This window comes from Lontra canadensis, unplaced genomic scaffold, assembly GCF_010015895.1.
Source record: "Lontra canadensis isolate GAN:19392208 unplaced genomic scaffold, GSC_riverotter_1.0 scaffold8, whole genome shotgun sequence".
In the NCBI taxonomy this organism is placed as follows: domain Eukaryota; kingdom Metazoa; phylum Chordata; class Mammalia; order Carnivora; family Mustelidae; genus Lontra; species Lontra canadensis.
Window position 1 is genome coordinate 18,695,556 of NW_022631002.1, and position 19,967 is coordinate 18,715,522.

The following is a 19,967-nucleotide window of genomic DNA, read 5'->3' on the forward strand; positions in this document are numbered from 1 at the left end:
CTTGGTAAAAGTTCATTCCGGGAAAGGGTTTTCAGAGAGTGGCCCTGTTGGCGGGTCTGTGAGGCGGGACCCCAGCAGCAGCTGCTGAGATGGGGGCAGGGGCGGCTGGGAGAGGCCCGCAGCTTCTCCAGCATTTGGTAGCTGTCGGAGCCGCCAGCCTCACTGGCTGCCATATCTCCTCTAGGTCCTCACTGTCCCCGAGTACAGGCTTCACATCTGACGCTGAGCCACCCTGTCCCATGTTTTTGTGACAAGTCAAGACTTTGGATTAATGGGAGCTGCTAAGAGGGGTAAAAAAATCAAGGACTGAAGGTGCATGGGTGAAGAGCCAGCAGTAGTTGCTGGCCAGGCCCCCTGCGGGCCCCAGGGCAGCGTGTAGCCCTCCCCTGGACCCCTCCCCTGCTCCTCGTCTTCCATCCCTGGGCCGTGGAGACGCCGAGGGTTTGGCCCCAGGTGTGCTGCTGGAGCTGTTTGCCGGGTCTGGACTCTACGGGGATGGGAAGAGCTGCTGTCCTCCTGGCACAGCCCGGCAGGCCTGCTGGCATGCGAGAAGGTCGCCCTTTGTTTCCCGTCCTGCTGAGAACTCACTCCACTGCTCCTCCCATGCGTCAGCTCCCCGAATCCCACGATCTCCTCCAGGAATATGGGACCATCCTGTTTTCCAGTTTCCTACCCACCCTTGTTACTTGGAGGCCGAATTGCAGACTTCCTGCAGTTTTACCTTCTCAGGTAAAAGTCACACAAAAAAGTACAGTCCGTTCCACCGGCCAGAATGCTTGCCCATTTGCTGGCTTCATGGACCACGGGTGGGGACACATCTCTGTTTTAGGGACGTGTGCTAATTTTTGAATGCCTGAGGACAGTTGTAAAGTGATTCTGAGTAGGTTTGTCTATGATTTGAAAATACTTGAATTTCCACCACGACACATGGTTTCACTGATGTTTCGGGAGGCACAGATTGTAGCTTTCGTGCCTCAGGGTCCTAACTATGAACACTGATCTTGGAAGTTGTTGGGAAGAATTCTGGTGACGTCAGATTTTGAACGGATTCTTGAGAAAGTGAAGGTTATGTAGTGAATGTGTTCATTGAGCCCCTCTGATCCTATAGTGTAGTGTTTTTTGTCCTTCGTATTCTTCCTGTTGGAGACTATCTGTATTGTTCACGGAAAAATTGTTTTACCTTGTTGGGTTTCCCCTCTCTGAACTATTAATGTTTACAGACCTTCTTCTCGCTCTACTTATTCTGTGTTTGGCCATCCCTCGAGAGGAGACCTGTCCCGCTGGGGGGACAAGTGTGCAGCCCCGGGAGAGCCCCCGGGACGACCTCGGGGAGTGGTGGATGATGGCAGTGGTGGCCGGGCACCGTGTAAGGGGGGAGCGGATGTGAGTGTGTTGGGCGGTGGCGGGGGACACAGCATAGGTGAGAAAGCGTCCAGCTCTGCCCATGCCTCTGATTTCCCAGTGTAGGTCCCACTGCTCAGCCTGCAGTTCTGAGAGTGGGGGCAAGGGGTTAGCCCCGTGGACAGGCCATCCAGTACGACTGGAATTCTGCTGTGTTTCCTTTCTGGGGCAGTGGCCTGGGTCACATGTGCAAGCTCCTTGTCTGTGTCCCGTGCAGACCCCCGCTCCCCCGCAGGTGGGATGGAGCCCCCGGCCCGTGCGTGTGTTGTGAGGCAGTACCAGTCCGGAGTCGCAGACTTTGAACTTAGTAGATGGAGTGACTTTGGGGGAGATTAGGACATCTGGATTTTATCTGCTCCTTTTGTGTATTTATTCTGCATTTGTTGAGTGTGTCTGCATGGTCAAAAATGGGCTTATCTCCCTCTGAGAGTTCCAGTTAGACACAGGGTGGGGAAGACTCAGCCCTGCATTCAGCGGGGCCCACTGGGGAAGACCACCCTGAGCTTTATCAGCAATCTGCCGGGAATCGTGTTACTTGGCCTCACTAAAAAGCCGCCTTTGAAGTGAGATGGGGGGGGCAGGAATACCACTCAGGCAGGCTCGCTGCGTAAGTTTTCCCAAGTCACTACAATAAAACCAGTTTATTGTCCGGTGAAAAAGGGCCTATTGGTCTCCTGAGGATGTGTTGAAAGCTGCAAGAAATGGTTCTGAAGTCCATCAGAACTGTGAAGGCTTACAGCTGATAATAAGTGACAGCATCTTGTGCCACAGAGGGGCTTAGAGTCAGTTTGCATCGTAGTGTTAGAATCTTCGGAATTATTTATGTCCCTGTAACTATTTAATATCTTTTGTGCCATGAGGTTCCCCCTTGCTTTTTGTAAATACGTTTCTTTATATTTAATTAGCTCCCAGCAAACCCAGCAGCGGCCAGGCCCACTCTCTAGCTCACAAACCCGGGTGACGTGGTGACACAGATGGTCGCACTGGGCGGTGTGGCAGTGAGCGCTGGTGGAGGGAATTCGGCTGTCTAGGGCGGGTATGACGCCACCTGCATTTTCCTTGTGTTGTCTCTGTGTACAAAAAGACAGTCTAGATGTAGGGGGGCTTAACAGGCCTTTTTTTTTTTTTTCCCCCTTTTCTCCAAATTGAAGGAAGCCTACGTGTGCATTTAATAGTTCCAATATGGACCACATCGATTTGGTTTGGGGGATTTTAAGGCTAAAGCAATCTTCATGTTTCTCAGCTTTCTGGTAGGATGATGCTGGCTTTCATAGTGGGAGCCAGACTTGATGGGAACTGCAGTTGCTGTGTAAGTTGGAATTTGTTCCTGGAGACAGTGTGGTTGAAACCCGCAAGCATCTCGGGGAACTTGTGGGGGTTTTGGATGGACGCAGACACTGACGTCTTCAGGGAAGGTTGGTCTTGGCACTGATTCGGTTGATGTGGTATTTTTTCCCTCCGATTCTCCTGTGTCTTTTCTCACTGCTGAAGACATGGAGGGAGAGGTCTTTCCCTTGCAAACAGAAGGATTACAGTCATGGAGGCTTAAAGACCCTCATTGGCCTCATAGAAAGCCAGGAAAGGACAAAGGCAGTACGGATTACACTCTCACAGAAGTTTGATACGAAGTATTTTATTTTCAATTTTTACTCTGTGCAGCAACACTTGTCCAAGAGGGATGACCTTTGCCTACCAAAAGGCAGGGATGGTGTAACCTGTCCAGTCCCAACACCTTGCTTTCTCAGCAAGCAGAGCTAAAGTGCCCTTATGGGCAGAGTCTGGCCCAGCCTCACGGAAGCCAGTGAGGACCCAGCATGGCTCTGAGGGTTCAGCTCCGGGAGGCAGAGCCCACCCCCAGCCCTCGGGGCACCATGACAGTCCCTTGCTAGGATGCTCTTGCCCATGGGTAGAGGTGGTAAGTCTGATGTGTTGGATGCTTCTGGTGAGAGCTTTTGACTCCACTGAAAACGTGTCTGCTCTTTTAAAATTTGCAGTTTCATTGGTCTTTCTTTGATGCTTTCTTAGTGATTCGATATCAGTTAAGCCACAGGCAGTCTCCTGGGGAGAGGAAGCACCAACTCCTTTGTCTGCGCACATATGTGAATTCTTGCTTGCAGCCAAGTAAGCCTGGAATAATGCCTCCGTGTGTCACATCCTACGTGTGGTCCTTCTCCTGTAGACACTCGTGTGCTCTTTGGGAAGAAATTCCTCACCCCTGCATGTGTTTAAGAGGTGGACCGGGTTCTAATCTCTGGCTATGCAAGATCTTCCCTAAAGATGAATAACATGTGGAGGCAGTGTGTGGCCAGCTCCGTGATTCTGGGAGTCAGTGATGGTTTAAGTGGTCCCCATCATGCCTCCGTGTTCAAAACCAAGCAACCGTGAAGTCATTTGCTGCTGCCTGTTGTTTTCTCCCTATCTTGTTTATAGGAAAATAATGACATTAAACAGGTAGCGAAAGGCAAAACAAAACAAAACAAAAAACACTTTCTAGACTTAAGGCTTCTGCCGCTTGATTCTCTCCAGCAAAATAAAAAGTTGCTTCTTGCCCCAGGGATTGCCATGAGCTTGTGAGGTCCCAGACGCTTTTTTAGTTCCTAGTGAACTTTACAGAACCCAGGGGTTCTGTCTTTGAGTGTTTCTTACCTTATCAGCAAGCACCCACTCTGAGGACCAGCTAGGCAATGACCTGGAGAGGTGGGAGCAGGGGGCGGGGCCAGTTTGGGCAGTGAGAGGAGGGAGGGGCTCAGCACACCCAGCTGTGTACTGGGGGACCCTTCATCACACCACACATGGTGACCGACCTGGGCCATTTGGAAAAAATGTACTTGGTGACCTACCTTCCTATCCTCTTGCTTTGGAAAAAATGAGGTCTTGTGTTTGGAATCAGCCTAAGAGTGAGAGCTGGATGTGGGGACGGGACCGCCCTGGTGCTCTGCATGGGTTCTGGGTGTCTCTTGAGTCTGGACGGGGTGCCTCAGATTTCGGTGTGCGGGCCTGGAGGGAACACAGCCCTGACGCTGCCCGCCTTGAGCTTTGTAAATCTTCCTGGCTCTTCATAAAATCTTGTGTTTCCTCTCTCCTCAGCAGATATTACTGAGATCATAAGAACTGTCTGGTTGAAAAGGTAATTTGAAATATTTGACCCTGTCCCTTGCTTTTCTTTAGAAACCATCTCTGACAGAAAACACCCTCAATACCTGTTCGATCGGGAATTTCCTTCTGAAAATGAATGTTCCGGTTGACTTTTCCTTACACCTGTAAGTGGCATTTATACACTCCTAGGCTTGAAACAGAGCAATGGGTCCTGATGTGTTTTTCCTTCTTTGGTCTAGATTACATTTTTATTCCATTTGGATGTCATTTCCCAACCTTGGGGATTCCCCCCCCGCCTTTCTAGTTTTTCTTATTCCATCAACAGTACAGAAAAAAGTTACCTATAAGCCCACTGAGCTTGAATCAGTGGCAACTTGCCTAAAGTAAAACTTAGATTATGGACCCTTTAATAGTGCATCATTTTTATAGGGTTAGTTTTTTTGTCTACATTTTTATGCCAGGACATTAATTTGGGTGACTTGCTTATTAGACTCCTGGGAGTGGCCTGTTTTCTTTGGGATGCATTGTACACAAAGGCCAGAGAGGAGAGAGCCTTCATTAAGGGGTTAAAAGCCTGGCTTGTAGGGAGCTCTCAGAACTTTCCTGGTTCTAATGAACTTGTCTCAGAGGACCTGAGTGAGCTCTGTTGGTGGGATTAGGGCTCGGCCCAAAGTTTCTCTTCCGAATTGAGCCTCTGAGGAGAGGAGGTGTGACAGGTTGATTCAGGGACTGGTTTGTATGGGACTTGGTAATAGTCTGAATGGGTCAAATCTGAGTCGTCTCTGGAGGACTATGCCAAACCCTGGTGGGAAGCATTTTGTTTAACCAGGAAGTGAAGACGCTAGGTTGGGGGGGCGGTGCTGGTACCCAGGCCAGGCAGGGCCAGGTCTAACAGATGACTGCCTCCCTCTGTGGGCCATTTTGCTTTCCTGCCTTTTCCAGAATAGGTTTTGCAAGTTTTGAAACTCTGTTCCATTCTCTAGAGAACGGAGGAAGGCAAATCATCAGGGCTTGAAGAGAGAACTGGCTGACCCAAGGGCTGGGGGAGGACGAGGGCAGAAGGCCTGCATGGACCCCCAGGCCGGTCTAGACCCACATGGGGGCTGCCTACTTCCAGCGCTTCCACTCTGTAACCCAAAATGAGTTTTCCAGTCCTGCCTCATGATGAAACTGACGTATGTGGATAAAACCAGTGCTTTTAATAACTTGATTTTGATGTTCCCTCGAAGCGACTGTAGGGATTGAAACTATTTGTATATGTTGAAGTTTGTAGGGGTTCAGGAACCCGTGGCAAAAACACTTAACTATTTATTACAGGTATGACTGTATGTGTTTCCCCCTCCCCACAAAGTAGGTAATTCTGTCTTTGTATATTTTAAGACAAATAATAATCACTTCACCTTCGGTGCCTTCCGTGTGTCAGTCACATAAACACTTGTCAATCATGGAATTGAAAAAAAAGATGTACATTTAGTTAAACCAGATGACACTATTTTTGTAGCATGATTTTAGATTGTGTCCTTTTAATATTGCTTTTAGCAATGATGGTTTTGAGGTTTGGCCATTATCCCTTTAAACTTCATTATGTATTTTAAAAAAGAAAAAAAAAACAAAACACCTTGGCTATTCCTGTCTCCTCTCTGCTGCTTTCTCTCCCCAGCAACTTATTGCTTATTTCAAGTCTGAGAGTAAGAGTATATTTCTGTGAAATGATTATTAATCAGTATAACTGCATCTGGCATTTTTAAACCACTTGGTCAGTTAGAGAGCCACTGCTCACCTCAAGCAGAAAGGAGAAAGTGGTTTCATAAAGGATGGATACCCGTGGTGCTGACTGCCCCCTCTTTGGGTCCAAAACAGCGAAGAGCCCCATTGTTGGGGGCTGGTGAGGCTGAGGGCCTTCTCGGGCCTGATTTCTTCCAGCACCGGCTCGGGCCAGTGCTCCTGCCCTGCTGCTGGCTTCCCTCTGCCCGCGGGAGACAGGCTGCCCGCGCAGCCTCCACTGGCTGGCCTTCTCCTCGGACCTCACATTGGTTTACGGATGTGTGGGGTGGACTCCATGGCCCTTTCTGATTTTTTGCCTGGACAAAATAGATGTCCTGCTGCGAGGAGCTTCACGAAATCGAGACTTGCTACACTCTAGCTGCTCCTTTGGCTTTCCCACCCCTGTAGGATGTGGGTTCTGTCTGGTCAAGAAAATTCTTGAGTAAACTAGCTGAGCCGTTGCAACATGAAGGAATGGATTTATGGAAACGTAAGATTATAGCTTCTCTTTTGTCCCTTTGAAGGGTCAGAATATGTAATTATTTTAACAAAGGACGTCAAGTCAGATGGCTAATAACTCTAATATGATTTTATTCATTGGTACTTGGCCCGGTGGTACTTTGGGGAGCAATGTTAACATTTTACATTTTGCTTCTTAAAATCTATTTCCTTTGCTAGTTTGGACACAGCTGTGGGCATTCTGAGGTGGTGCCATGTGGCACACGACGGTGTATGCTGTTGGTGGGTTTCCTGGCTTCTCAGACTTTGGCTTGTGGGTTTGACTCTATCCATTTGGAGTGGTTTTGGCGCCCCAAAGCCTTTGCTCCAGGCGGTTTGTCCCTGACAGCAGACAGAGCCTCACATTGCCCTCAATTTTGCCCCTTTATTTCTTTTGAAGGACCTATTTTTCATGGTACTTGTTCTGATTGTTTTCATAGTGTTCAAATCTGTATTTTTGTATGTAGAGGGAAATAATTTTCTCAACACTAATCGCTAATAAATATTGTATTAAATTGTCATGAAGGAGTACTTGTTTAATAAATGGACACATAAAAGTGGCATTGTCTCTGTCCTCACTCTCACTTCTCAGTACCTTCAAAGGCTGTGGACCCAGTTCCTGAAACAGGCCTCGGAGGTGGAGGCGGAACACAGTCCGCGTCCACGAGAGGGGCCATGGTGTGGGTGTCGACAGGCAGCGAGGCTGGCTTACCTGCACAGGCAAGGTGGGGCAGAAATTCCCACCATACACGCCTCTCGGCATCTGCACGCCAACTTTCAGACAGGTTTTCAAACGTGTGCAAAAGCTGGAGCAGAAGGCCTAGGCCAGATGCTGACCCAGCATCCTCCCAGGCTTCAACTCTGAGGTCCCGTGTGCAACCAGTTTCCAAACCACAAGAGCCCCAGGTTGTGGCTGCCTCAGAGGCGCTGTGGGTCGTTACGCTGACACTAAGTGAGAAGGCCCGGGGCCCCTTCAAAGGGGCTCCGGGGACCAAGGCAAGCTCCAGAACCTTCTTTCGGTTTCCTGCACTGTGAACCAGGACTGTGTGAGGAGTGAGGGAGAGCACATGTGTCAGACGTGTCGGCGGTGTGAGCTGTGGAGCTGAGCCCCGGAGCTGTCGGACTCACCATCGACAGGAGCCATCTGTGCTGAATAGGACACTGGACTGCACTGCTCTGGGTGGTGTGAGGAGTTTTCAAACACATACAGTCCAAGCACAGTCAGTCTGGTTTAATCCATTATGGCTTTTTTCATATGCAAGAGAAGAACAAAGATTACAAATGCCCAAGACATGGGTCCAGATCTGGCTCATTCATGAGGCCTCTTGGGTCAGAGGAAATGCCATTTAAAAAGCTACTTTTGTGTAAAAAAAGAAAAAAAAATTACATAAAGTTACAAAATCCCATTGAACATACACAGCACATATCCTCAGGTGAACGCAGAAGGCACATCTCACCTCTCGAAAGGCAGTCAGGAGACCTGCTCTGGTGTCGAGAGACTATCATCCTGAGTGCCCGAGAGCCCTTCGCCGGCTGGCGGGCCCCCGGGAAAGAGGGTTTGGCCGGGCCTGCCCAGCCCCCCAGAAACCGTCAGTTATTTCATGGTTAGGTATCCGGATCTTGGACCTGGTAAGCTGATCTACAACTGTCAGGTCCTCCGGAGAAGACATGGCCCCCCCCAGCGTGTGAGGTGCCTGTTCTGGGCACTGTGACCTGCTCGCTCCTAGAGGAGAGAGCAAAGGTCGGTTTTCTTCCTGCTTCAAAAACGAAGAGGGAACTGGTGCTCCTGGAACAAAAGAATCTTGCAAGGATCATTCTCGACAAAGTGCCTGGCGTGAGTGGGACACCAAATGCAGCCAAAAATCCCTGGGGCCTAGCAGGTTGGCCCTCTGGTGGCTTTGGTCCTACTTTTACCCCCTCTCCCCGCTGCAGGTGACGGAGGTGACAAGGCTCCATCAGCTCTGTCCCCTTATTTTTGCTTATTTTTGGCAGAGAGTGTACAAGGCTTAAGGTCTGTGAGGCAGAAATGAGGAGGCATGGCAGACTATTCACGATGCCCCCGTGTGTGCAGTGGTTATTAGATGCTGCTCAACCGAGGGGTGCTGTTGGGTAGGCCGGGCTTGGGCATGTCACCTCGGAGCCATGAGGAGGCCGGCTCCGTCAGCAGCTCCCACTGCTGCTGGAGAAGTCACCGCCTCTCTCCCAGCGCATGTGGTGTCTTGACTGCACCCGGCCAGAAGGCACGACTGTAGGGGTCTGCGGGGCTCGGGTGGTTGGGGCGGGGCAGGGCTTCAGTCAGAGTCAGAGTCAGAATTCTCTTCTGAAAGCAAAGCAAAGGGGATGCTTGGCAGGAGTTTGTAGGCCAGTGGGGCCTGGAAGTTGTTTTTGGGGAGACTGCCTGGGTTTCTGGCTGTTGGCTGGAGCCCCAGGCTCAGACCCCTCCCGCGTGGACTATGCTGTTGGTGGTGGCAGCTTGGCAGGAGGGCTGGCCTGGGGCCTGGGGCCTGGGACCCAACCCTGCCGGGGCAGCTGCTGTCACCTCCAGGATGTGGCCACATGGAACGGGGAGCCCACATGCTCCTGCTTCAGGCCCTCCCCAGTCTCCCCTGGGCCGTGAGTGGGCTGGGGCTGTCAGCATGAAAACTCACCAAACTCAACCCTACCATGCAATTCAGCAGGGCAGGGTGGGGTCCGCTCTTTTCTGGCACAAGAAAGTAAAATATACTAGAAAATCAGGAAGCTGCTTTTTAGCCATCTTACAGTTTGAGTCCCCCTTGCCCCCAGTCCTAATTTTATATGGTAACCAGACACATTTTATGACATTAAGGGCCTATTTAAAGTTTGAGTCAAGGGTTCCTGAAGTCCAATATTGAATAGTACTTTCTAGAGTCTTCTGGAACCCCCACTCCAGGAAGGAAAAGCACCCAAGTCGCTAACCCTCCAGCCTCAGCCCCACTGCCAGTTGCTAATTTCAGGGAGGGACACCCCTTCACCGGCCAACTCTGTCTCTTGAGCCCCAGTTTGTCCTCACACTGTTGCCGGGTCATGGATGAGCTCCGAGAGCCTCTGTAAACCCTGACTCCCTTGGCCCTGTCCCGAAGGTTAGACTGATCTGATCTGGTGGGCTTGCTGTATTCTAACACATAAGCTAGGAATCATTTTACATCAAAAAAAAAAATCATACGTCCATCTCCAAGTCTCAAAGCCCACAATACTCAAACACGTGTCTCCACTGTCACTTCCTACTTGCTTACTGGGCTAGTGGTCTAGAAACACCCAGGGCAGGGAATGAGTATGTCACAAAGGCCTAAGGAAAATGTCTAGGGACAGCGACCCTAGGTGTGGCTGAAGTACAGGATGGGAGGAGATGAGCCTCATCCATTCTTAGCAGAAGGTGGTTTCTGCTGGCTCATAAACCTGAGCTTGCCCAGGTGCTGCGGATAACGATGAGAGCCTGGTTCTCTGGCCCCTGAGCCACAGCCTGGTGAAACTGGGCAGGTGCCTGGGTTTCAGGGTAGGTGGCCGCTCTGGCTGCCTTGGGGGCTCACCAGGGAAGGTCTTGTCAGCAGGAGGTGCCAGGCCTGCCCTCAGCATGCCTTTCCTGGAAAGCCCGAGGCCCTGGGGAGCCAGCCCAGCCCACTTTATGATCCATGCCCCATAAAGGGACAGGAGAACCAGGCTGGGAACCCATTTCCTGCCCATATTGGGAGAGAGGGAATGCTCCTCCAACCTCAATTGGTCAAGTATCCCTAAGGGAGAACAGGGTCCCCAGGTCCCCAGCAACAGTCCTGGGTTGAGAAGTCAGGGTCCCAGGTGAAAACCCACAGGGTGGCCACCCACCTTCTGCCTTATCGGCTGTGTTCTCTTCTGCGGAGTCCCCTTGTTTGAGGAATTTGGCCACGTCATTAAAGATCAGGTAGAAGTCGATTGCAAACACGATGGTGGCAAAGAAGCCAAACACCTGTGAGACAGGGGACAGGATGGATGGGACCCATCATCAGAAGCTGGGAGTCCCCAGTCCAAGAGCCCAGGAGAAGCGGAGAAGCTGCCACCCTGCTCGATATGCTCGGATACGTAGCTCAGATAGCAAACGCACTCCTCCCGGTACCAACAAGAAGGAAAATGAGCTGTTACCTTGGCTCGGCAAACAGCCTTCAAAACTTGAGGCAGATTAAGTCTCCAGTAAGAGGAGTTTGGAATCTCTGAGATCCCCTGTGGGCACAGACTCTGCCCCAGACGTTGAGTGTCTAAGGGGCATCTGGGGTTCCATCAGGGCTGGGGTGAACTTGAGGGGGCATTGCTGGGCAACCCCCTCCAGGGCTAGGGTGGCTACTCACCCCAGCTGCTTTGGAAGCCCCATCCGAGTACTTGGCGACAGCTGTGATGGAGATGGCGAAGTAGATGAGAGCGGCTGTGACACAGCGCAGGAAGTCCTGGGGAGAGGTGGGCGTGGTCACTGCCCTGGGCTCCCAGGAGTGGAGCACAGCTTTGGGCTCTGGAGCAGGGCTGGGAGCCCAGAGAGGGGCATGGGCTCAGAAGGCTACCAGGTGGCAGGAACGAGGCTGGAACCCACTGTTCGCAGGGGACAATGGGCCCCGCAGGCTGGATACACACCCGGTGCCCTGCAGGTCTGGCACCCCTGGGGCTCCCGCCCTGTCATGGCCCCACCCTGCACTCCCTAGTCCTTCTCCCACCCCCATTCCTGCCCCTGCCCGGGTGCCCCTGGAGGCTTCCAGCAGCTGGGCTGCCCCGTTCTGGGTCCAGCTGGCCATCCCCTGCCCAGTGGACAACAGGACGTGGGCCAGCCTGCAGTTTGCCCTGTGGCTGGGCCCACACGCAGATCTCCCTATTTGATGAGAAAGATGTGGGAAACCTGGTCACTTGCTTCTTGCTGGCTCTCCAGTGGGGAGATCTGGCCTTGGGCCTCGCTGTGCCACATACTTGTGGCAGAGACGTTTACGTATCATGGTTTCTGCTCGCCTGTTCCTAAAATGGGGACACAGGGTGCAGCCCATCAGGAAGCACATTGGATATGAAGCCAAGGAACTAGGGTTCACTCGCAGCCCTTCTGTCCCTTCTCAAACAGCAAAGTTTGAGGTGGGGCTCTGGGGCCTCCTGGGTGACCAGACAAGCTGCCAGATGGCTGGGGTCTGGCTAAACCCCGCAAGTCCTCATTTAACCTGTCCTGCTCTTGTGGAAATGGCTTGAATTCCTGTGGCCGAGGCTCATTCCGGCCGGCCCGGCTGGGAGCACCAGCGCCACCTGGTGGCCAGTGGCCAGGATGTCAGCTGGGGTTCTCCGCCTCATCCAGAGACCTCCTAGAGGTAAGACAACCTCCTCTGGGTCAGGTGGCTGCTGAGTGGGGAGTCCCGGCTCCAACCAACTGTAAAGAGCCCCTCCGGCGCATTGAAGAAAGGATGAGGGTCAAAATGCAGCCAGCCTCTTCCTCCTGGGCCCAGCCCTCACCATCATGGGCCAGCACAAGCCCTGCCACTTGTCATTCAGCTGCATCGCATCCGCAAAGAGGAAGTAGAGGGCCAGCAGGAACTCCAGCAGAGGCGCTGCGAGGAAGGCGGATGCAGAGGACGCCACATAGCAGACAAAGGTGATGAATGAGAGACCCTGGAGGGGACGGGAGGAAAAATCAGAACCTTTTTTTTACAACCCCTGGCCCTGGGCTCTGCAGCCAGGGCCAGAGGTCACTCGCTCCAGCAGGGGAGGCGACCTGCCCACAATCCTGCAGCTGCCAGGATTAGAACCCCATCATGGGGCCCTGGCCCACATGCTTGCTTCCCTCGAGGCCTCTGGACACAGGTCTGCACCCTGATTCCCGTGCCTGTGCCCTGTCAGGACCCAGTCAGGACGCCCCAGCTTCCCATGTGTATCCAGCCTCCCAGGAGGCTGCCTTCTGCGGCTGCTTACCCAGCCCCCCACTCCAGCAGACTCTATGGCAGAATCCACCCAACTTAGATGGTGCACGACAGGGCAAATCAAACCCAAGCAGTCTCAGAGGCAGCTCATGAAGCAGGAACCACTTCAACAAATGACACCCAACTCCCGAGAATGAGAAACAATATACAAATCTTGAATTTAATGATATGCATGATGAAGTGCTCAGAGTTGAAATGTACTGATGCAGGTAATTTAATCTGCACGAAAACCTAACAGGTGGACAGACAGAAGGATAAGATGCGTGAGAAAGCAAAGCCGGCAGCAGGTTAACAACTGTACAGTCTAGGCGGTGGCTATGTGGGCGTTGACGGTTTAATTCTTTGGGTTTTCTGTCTGCCAGTTCATACGAAGAAAAAACCTCCAGGAGGGGGAGCGTTGACCCTGCCGCTTCAGTGCACGCCGCACTAAGGAATAAGGATCACCGTCTCCTCAGCCCTGTCTACCTGCTGTGGGTGGGAACCGATGCCCGAAGATGCTGAGGCCCCCTGGCCAGGTCTGCAGACCATAGGAGGCGCTGTTTCCCTGGCCAGGGCCTGAGGCTTGGGCATCCTCACAACCACCCACACACGGGTGCTGCCCACAGCCCACCTCACAGATCAGAAGACTGAGGGACAGACAGGTGAAGTGAGTTGCTCAGTGTCATGTGGCCAATAAGAAGGCATGGGAATTTGAACCCAAGGCTGGCTGACCACACACCTGTAGTTCTGAGGGAACCCTGCCCTATGGGTGCTGGCCTTTATCTGTCTTGATTTCTGTCACTATGGCTGGGCAGGGTTTGAGCATGTCCATGGCTGAGTAGCTTGGAGTGGGGCCCAGGGGGCCCTGTAGGGACACTGAGATGCCCCACAGGAAACGCTGTGGCTGCTTCAGACAAATGAGCTGCAGAGATCCCAGGGAGTCCCCAAGGCACCCACATCTGCCTTGAACAGGGCCAGGGAAGTAGCTGGGTTCAACCTGAACAGATGGGAAATTAAGGCACAGAGAGGGGCCTCCCAGGAAAACAAGGCCATGAGACCCTGACCCACCCCGTCCATAGCTCCTGCTGCAAGTCCTATTCTTGTGTCCCTCCCCTTCCTGTCCACCGCCCTCCAAAGCCAGATTCTGGGCAGCCCCCTCTTCATTCCTGTTTCCTCATTCCCTGATTCCTGGTGGCTACTTCCTCCCTTTTCGTGTCCGTCAGCCTCCCCATTTCCTTGGGCCTGGAGGCAGCGAGAGGTGACCAGAGGGAGGCAAGATTGACCAGAGTGGCTCCCCTCGTGATCAACTCTAACCAGTTCTTCCTCCCTACTTCTTCATCCTCCTAGATCTGGATTCCTGACACCCAGCTACACCAAGGGCCTCGTCTGAGGCTGGCTGGAGCGGAGTTGGGGTTGGTGTCCCTCACTGGCCTGTGGATTTAAGGCTTCTCTGCAAAAGTGGCTCCCATCCACCTCCAGGCTGGGACTGGGGTGCCAACGAGAGGCGACTCCCTGGAGTATGGGCTGAGTCCTGGGCCCTTGGTGCCTCACTTGAGAGTTGGGCTGGTGACCTCTGGGCTGACCCCAGGGGCAGAAGAAGTGGCAGGAAGGCCTCTTGCCATCTGCCCTGGGCAGTAGGAAAAAGAGGTCTGGGGCAGAAGCCTCCTTCCTCTGATCCCCACTCTCATCCTTCCCTCACTTGACCCTCAAATCCTGTCAAATTCCCTAGACGTCCTGGCCTCAGCCTTCTTGTCTGCAAAGTGGGAATAACAAGAGGGACAGCCAAACTGCCGGGGATCTAAGTAACAAGAGCTGCTCCTTATCTCGCCTTCCCCGCGCAGGGCCACTTCGTTCCCTTCCCTGCACAGAGGCCCAGCACCAAGCCCCCGCCCCACCCGCGGATGGTGCGGGAGTTCTCGTAGTGTCCCCAAGACAAAGGCCTGACGGGCCCGGGTGGGGGTTGCGGGAAGGAGGAAGGAGCTTGGCGGGGGCGGGGCGGCTGGATCTGAGCAGGGGAGGGGAGGAGGGGGATGAAGTCACCCCGCTGGGCTCCTGCCCCCGCCCCCTGCACCCGGGGGGAGGGGTCGGCCTGCACACCCCGCACTGTGCGGCCCGGGCCTCACCCAATCCCGGGGGTCCCCTTCCCACTTCCCGCTGTTCCCCGTCTTGGCTGGCCGGAGTCCACCCCGGCCTCCGCCCTGCAGCTCGAGACCCGGCCGGCCCTCCCTGCGCCCAGGAAAGCAGGCAGGGGCGCGGAGAGCCCACCCTGACCCCGACTCGGGCGTCGTGAAACACCGCGCCGGCTGATTTCTCCCGGGGCGCAGCCAGGAATGGCGGGAGGGTTTGGGGAGCGGAGCACCCAAGACGGATGCCAGAAGACGCGGGGCCGCAGCCCGTTCCGGGGGCCCAGAGACGGCGGAGGCGCCCGAGGTCACACAGCGCCGGGATGAGTTTCCAGGGGCCTGCCCGTCGCCTTGGCAGGCCCCGGCCTCAGGCTTCCCGAGCAGCCCCCACTGTTGGGTTAGGGAGCCCGAAGGGCCTGGGTTCGGGCTCCGCCTCGTCTCTGCCTCCCGCGTTCAGAGCTTCGGCGCCCCCCGACGCCTCGGGAAGTGCTCCCAGCTCCGCCCGTCTTCCGCGCCTCCGAGGGCTCGGCGGGGCCCGGGAGTCCCGACAGCGCCTCTGCAGTTCCATGCCCGGGCCCCGCGCCGCACTCACCGACTCGGCCAGCAGGAGGCGGCCTTTGAGCGAGCAGAGGAAGGCGCGCGCCGGCAGGAGGGCGCGGAGCCCCGGCATCGCCGCGCCGGGCTGAGAGCGGCCGGCGCGCGCCGAGGCCGGGTCCGGGTCCGGGTCGGGCTCCTGGTCTGGTGGCCACATGGCGGCGGCGGCGGCAGGGACCGAGGCGCGCCCCGCTCCTTCACCCCGCGGCCGGGAGGGAAGCGGAAACCCGGGCTGTGCGGAAGGAGAAAAAGGCGAGACCCAGGAGCGGGGGCGCATCCCCCACCGGCCCGCCCCCGCCCCGCCCCGCCCCTCCTGCCTCGTCCCCTCCTCCCCTCCTTAGCAGTCTCGCGCTCCGAGCGACCCAGCTCTCTTCTTCCGCTCGCTCTCCTCCTCCTCCCTTCCTCCCCTCCGGCCTAGGTTGCCCCAGCTGCTCCGGGGCCCCCGGGGCGGGAGCGTCCGTGGGGCTGGCCTGAGGCCCCCTTACACCCCCCGCACTCTCCGCACAGCCCTGGCCCGGAGCTCCGAGACCTTTTTGCGTCCCCTGAACGCCCCGTCGGGGCTTCCAGTCTTCTCTGCCTGCCCTGAAGGCTTGAGTACATTCGTGCGTCGTCTAGCTTCCTACCCGTGTCCTTGCTCATGTCCAGGACCCAGGAAGCCAGGCGCCCAAACGGCAAGACCCCTGTTTCGTCCTCCTGCGCTTTTCGTGGAGCTGTCAGCTCCCCACCCCACTCCCTCTTTCTCCCCTGGCCACCCCTCCCATCTTTGGCCAGCCCAGCCTCCTGTACTGGCTGCCCCAGCATGCCTTCTGCTCCCTCTTCCCATTCATACCTGGGGGACTCCCAGAGGGCACCTGGGCCCCAATGAAGGGCACCGCCAGCCATCCTTCTCCCCCAAGATCTGAGACCCGAGGTTGTCCTTGTTCTCCCTCACCCTCACCACCAGTCCATCACCAAGGCCCGTACCTCTTCACCTCCTAAAGCCTTCTTTGTCTCTGTTCACTTCTCACCATCACCAAGACCTCTAGAAGGCCCCAGAATACTCCCGTCCCCTCCCACGACTGTTGGAAACATGTCTTTAAGAGGCCTCTCTGCTTCCTCTCTTGGCAGCCAGAAGGATGCTTAAATCCTCAATCAGGATCAGTCCCATTTCCCTTATCCCCCAAACCTTGGGAGATGGGGAGATTCCCATCTTGCTCAGAGTCTTGTTAGACTAAAAATGTTATCTCTTGGTGTCCTCTGCTCCCTGTCTCTCCCACACATAGGCCTTCTTACAGTTTCTTGAACAAATTGTGCTCCTTCCTCACTCCAGGGCTTTGGAGCCTGCTGACCCTGCTACCCAGAATGCTCTTCTCCACCTCCTTATCTGATGACTCTTCACTCTGGGATATCCCACAGTGTCATTTTCTCAAAGAAGACTTCGATGGGACCTCCTGCTGGGTAAGAGGCATTCATTCATTTATTTATTCATTCAACAGCTGTGCTTAGGAAGATTGCATTTGCAGGATGCAAGGATGCATCACCTTAATTTGCGGGGAGTGGGTCAACAGTGTGTCCGGAGACTCCTGAATGAGATGATTCTTGGTAATAGGCGTCTGCCTGGTTATGTCGGGTTCTGAGGGTTGCCAGGAGCCTTTGTGGAAGAAAGGACTGAGCAAAGGGCCAGGGGAAGAAGACAGATGGTAAAGAACCAGACCCTGGTGTTTGGATCTTACTCTAGATCCCCTGGGAGAAGGCCAGGTGAAGGTTAGAACAGAGACAACCTGATACTAATCAGTGTTAATTTGGCTCAAAATTTTAACTCACTAAGAAGTAGAAAACAACCCAATTTTTTTTTTTGATTGGCCAAAGTTTTGAACAGACAATCCAACGAAGATATATGAATGTCCAGTAAACACTTGACACTATATTCAATATTATTAGACATCTAGGAGTGCAAGTTAGAGCCACCGTGAGATACTATTTTATACCTATTAAAATGGCTTCAGAAAAGGGGACTCTCCCATTCAAGTGCTGAAGAGGAATTCTCATACACCCCTGATGGGGGTGGAAGTGATGACCCCCACTGCGGAAGATGGTTTGGCAGTTTCTTAAAATGTTAGAGACATACCATATGCCCTGGACATTTTATTTTATTTTAAAGATTTTATTTATTTATTTGACAGAGAGCGATCACAAGTAGGTAGAGAGGCAGGCAGAGAGAGAGGAGGAAGTAGGCTCCCTGCCCAGCAGAGAGCCCAATGCGGGACTAGATCTTAGGACACTGAGATCATGACCTGAGCTGAAGGCAGAGGCTTAACCCACTGAGCCACCCAGGTGCCCTGCCCTGGACATTTTATTTGGAAGGATTTACCCAAGGGAAATGAAAGCGCGTGTGTTTCAGAAGGCTTGGACCTGAACGTTCATAGTGGCTCTATTTTTATTTTTTAATTTATTTTTTATTATTTTTTAAGATTTTATTTATTTATTTGTCAGAGAGAGAGAGAGAGTGCATGGGGGCGCAGGAGCTGGAGCACAAGGCGGGGGAGGGGCAGAAGCCTGGAAGAGCGGGCTCCCTGCTGAGCAAAGAGCAGATGTGGAACTCAGTCCCAGGACCCTGGGATCCTGACCTGAGCCAAAGGGAGAGGCTTAACCGACTGAGCCACCGCAGGGGACCCGAGGATCTATTCCCCCCCCCCCAAAGATTTATTTATTTATTTGACACAGAGAGAGAGAGAGAGAGAGAGAGAGAGAGATATCACAGGTAGGCAGGCAGAGAGAGGGGGAAGCAGGCTTCCCGCTGAGCAGCGAGCCTGACGTGGGGCTTGGGGCTCAGTGCTCGATTCCACAACTGGGAGATCATGACCTGAGGCAGAGGCTTAACCCACTGAGCCACCCAGGGGCTCAAAGCTGTATTTTTTTTTTTTTTAAGATTTTATTTATTTATTTGACAGACAAGGATCACAAGCAGGCAGAGAGGCAGGCAGAGAGAAGAGGAAGCAGGCTCCTGGCCCAGCAGAGAGCCCGATGCAGGACTCGATCCCAGGACCCTGAGATCATGACCTGAGCCGAAGGCAGTGGTTTAACCCACTGAGCCACCCAGGGGCCCAAAGCTCTATTTTTAATTACTCAAACTGCACAACGCCCAATGGCACAATACAGCTGAGAGTATGAACTCACTGCGGGCTTCCCGCCGCTGGAATGTGCTCAGCAGGAAGCAGGAGTAAACCACAGACAGATGCAACAGTAGGGATGCATCTTGCAGACATGATGATGAATGAAAAAAGCCAGGCTCAAAAGGGTACATGCTGTATGATTCCATTTTTATGAATTTCTGGAACAGGCGAAACTCAGCTGTGATGACAAAGTCGGATCAGTGGTGACCTGGGTTGGGGGCAGGAGAAAGCTCTCTGGAGCGCTGGAACTGTTTTTTATTTTCATGAGGGTGATTGTTGCGCAGAAATACGCATTTGTCAAAGCACATCAAATGCTCCATTTAAAATGGTTGCATTTTATTTCAAGTGATCTCTATCTCACTTTACTGAAAGGGAACTCGCTGGGGTGGCTGAAAGGGCCCAGGGGGAGGCAAGGAGAACCCGAGGGGTGCCCCTGCTTGAGGTGACTGGATGCCTGTGTTTGCTGTCCCTCCACCACAGGCTGTGAGCTGCATGGGAGACTGTCCTCTTCCAGCCCAGAACCTGTCACTCAGATGGCACCAGGAAGTGTCTGCTATGGGATGAAGAAAGGTGCTGCTAATTCCCTTTACATTCCTGCGTGAGGAATATTTTCTGTTCTCCTGCGCTGATTTTTTTATTTTATTCTTTGGGTTATAATTGAATACTATCATGCTTGATTTTGTTGGTTAAATTGTTGAATCTTTGGCCTTTATTAGCTCTTACTGGTGGGCTTCTGGGTACCCATCCCCCATCCTCTCCTCCTCCCCATTTCCTTATTTTCTGGCCCTATAAGATGCCTCAGGTTCATTTTGTATTCTCTCCATCCCAGCCCTATATTCCTCCAGGAAGCTCTGGTTTTTACTGGAGAATGGTATTTAAAGATAAATCCCTCAGGGCGTTCCTAATTTGCATTTCTCTAGTTATAAGTGAATCAGGCGGGGGTTTTTTTGGTTGCTTTTTGTTTGTTTGCATATATAACAACCATTTGCATTTGCTTTTCTGAGAACTGACTTTTCATACACTTTGTATGTTTTTCTATTAATTGTTGGTTTAAAAAAATGGGCACATAAGAAAGCATATTTTCAGGAAATTAGTCCTTTTTCTGAAATTTGAGTTACAAATAGTTCTTCATGGCTTATCATTTGTCTTTTACTTTGCATTTTTGCCATACAGATTTCTCCTTTTAGAATGTGGTGTTTTTCTCCTTCAGTCTATGAATGTGGTGACTGACGATAGCAATTTTTTCCCAGGGCTCACTGTCCTTACATTCATGAGATGTGCCTTTAATGGTCATGTTGCTGTTGCTTTGCTCTTTTGATAAACCCCTAGATTCCTTTAGTTATTATCTGGGGGGAGATTTTTGCCTTTATTTTCATAAATAGAATTGACCTCTAGTTTTTGTTTCATTTTATTTGTTGTGTGTTGTGTTA

The 19,967-nt window shown here is 52.9% G+C and overlaps 1 protein-coding gene and 1 long non-coding RNA gene across 2 annotated transcripts; one reads left to right on the plus strand and one right to left on the minus strand.

Moving 5' to 3' along the window:
* Nucleotides 1–8,738: 8,738 nt before the first annotated feature.
* CMTM3 (CKLF like MARVEL transmembrane domain containing 3) lies at nt 8,739–15,571 on the minus strand. The gene is made up of 5 exons (XM_032854305.1): nt 15,384–15,571; nt 12,226–12,381; nt 11,097–11,192; nt 10,600–10,720; nt 8,739–9,079 (listed from the first exon to the last, which is right to left on the minus strand). The coding sequence occupies exons 1-5, from the start codon at nt 15,540–15,542 to the stop codon at nt 9,051–9,053; spliced, it is 561 nt and encodes a 186-aa protein (XP_032710196.1). The 5' UTR covers nt 15,543–15,571; the 3' UTR covers nt 8,739–9,050.
* Nucleotides 15,572–15,907: 336 nt separating this feature from the next.
* Nucleotides 15,908–19,440, plus strand: LOC116865802. Its single transcript, XR_004382267.1, has 3 exons — nt 15,908–15,987; nt 16,695–16,822; nt 19,018–19,440. It is a non-coding gene; the product is annotated as an uncharacterized LOC116865802 (long non-coding RNA).
* Nucleotides 19,441–19,967: the final 527 nt, after the last annotated feature.

Coding starts and splice junctions, on each gene's coding strand:
- CMTM3 (XM_032854305.1), bottom strand. CDS start 15,542: ATGTGGCCACCAGACCAGGAGCCCGACCCGGACCCGGACCCGGCCTCG. Junction 12,382..15,383: donor GCCTCCTGCTGGCCGAGTCG/GTGAGTGCGGCG, acceptor CGTCCCCTCCAG/GGTCTCTCATTCATCACCTT. Junction 10,721..11,096: donor GGGCTTCCAAAGCAGCTGGG/GTGAGTAGCCAC, acceptor CCTGTCTCACAG/GTGTTTGGCTTCTTTGCCAC.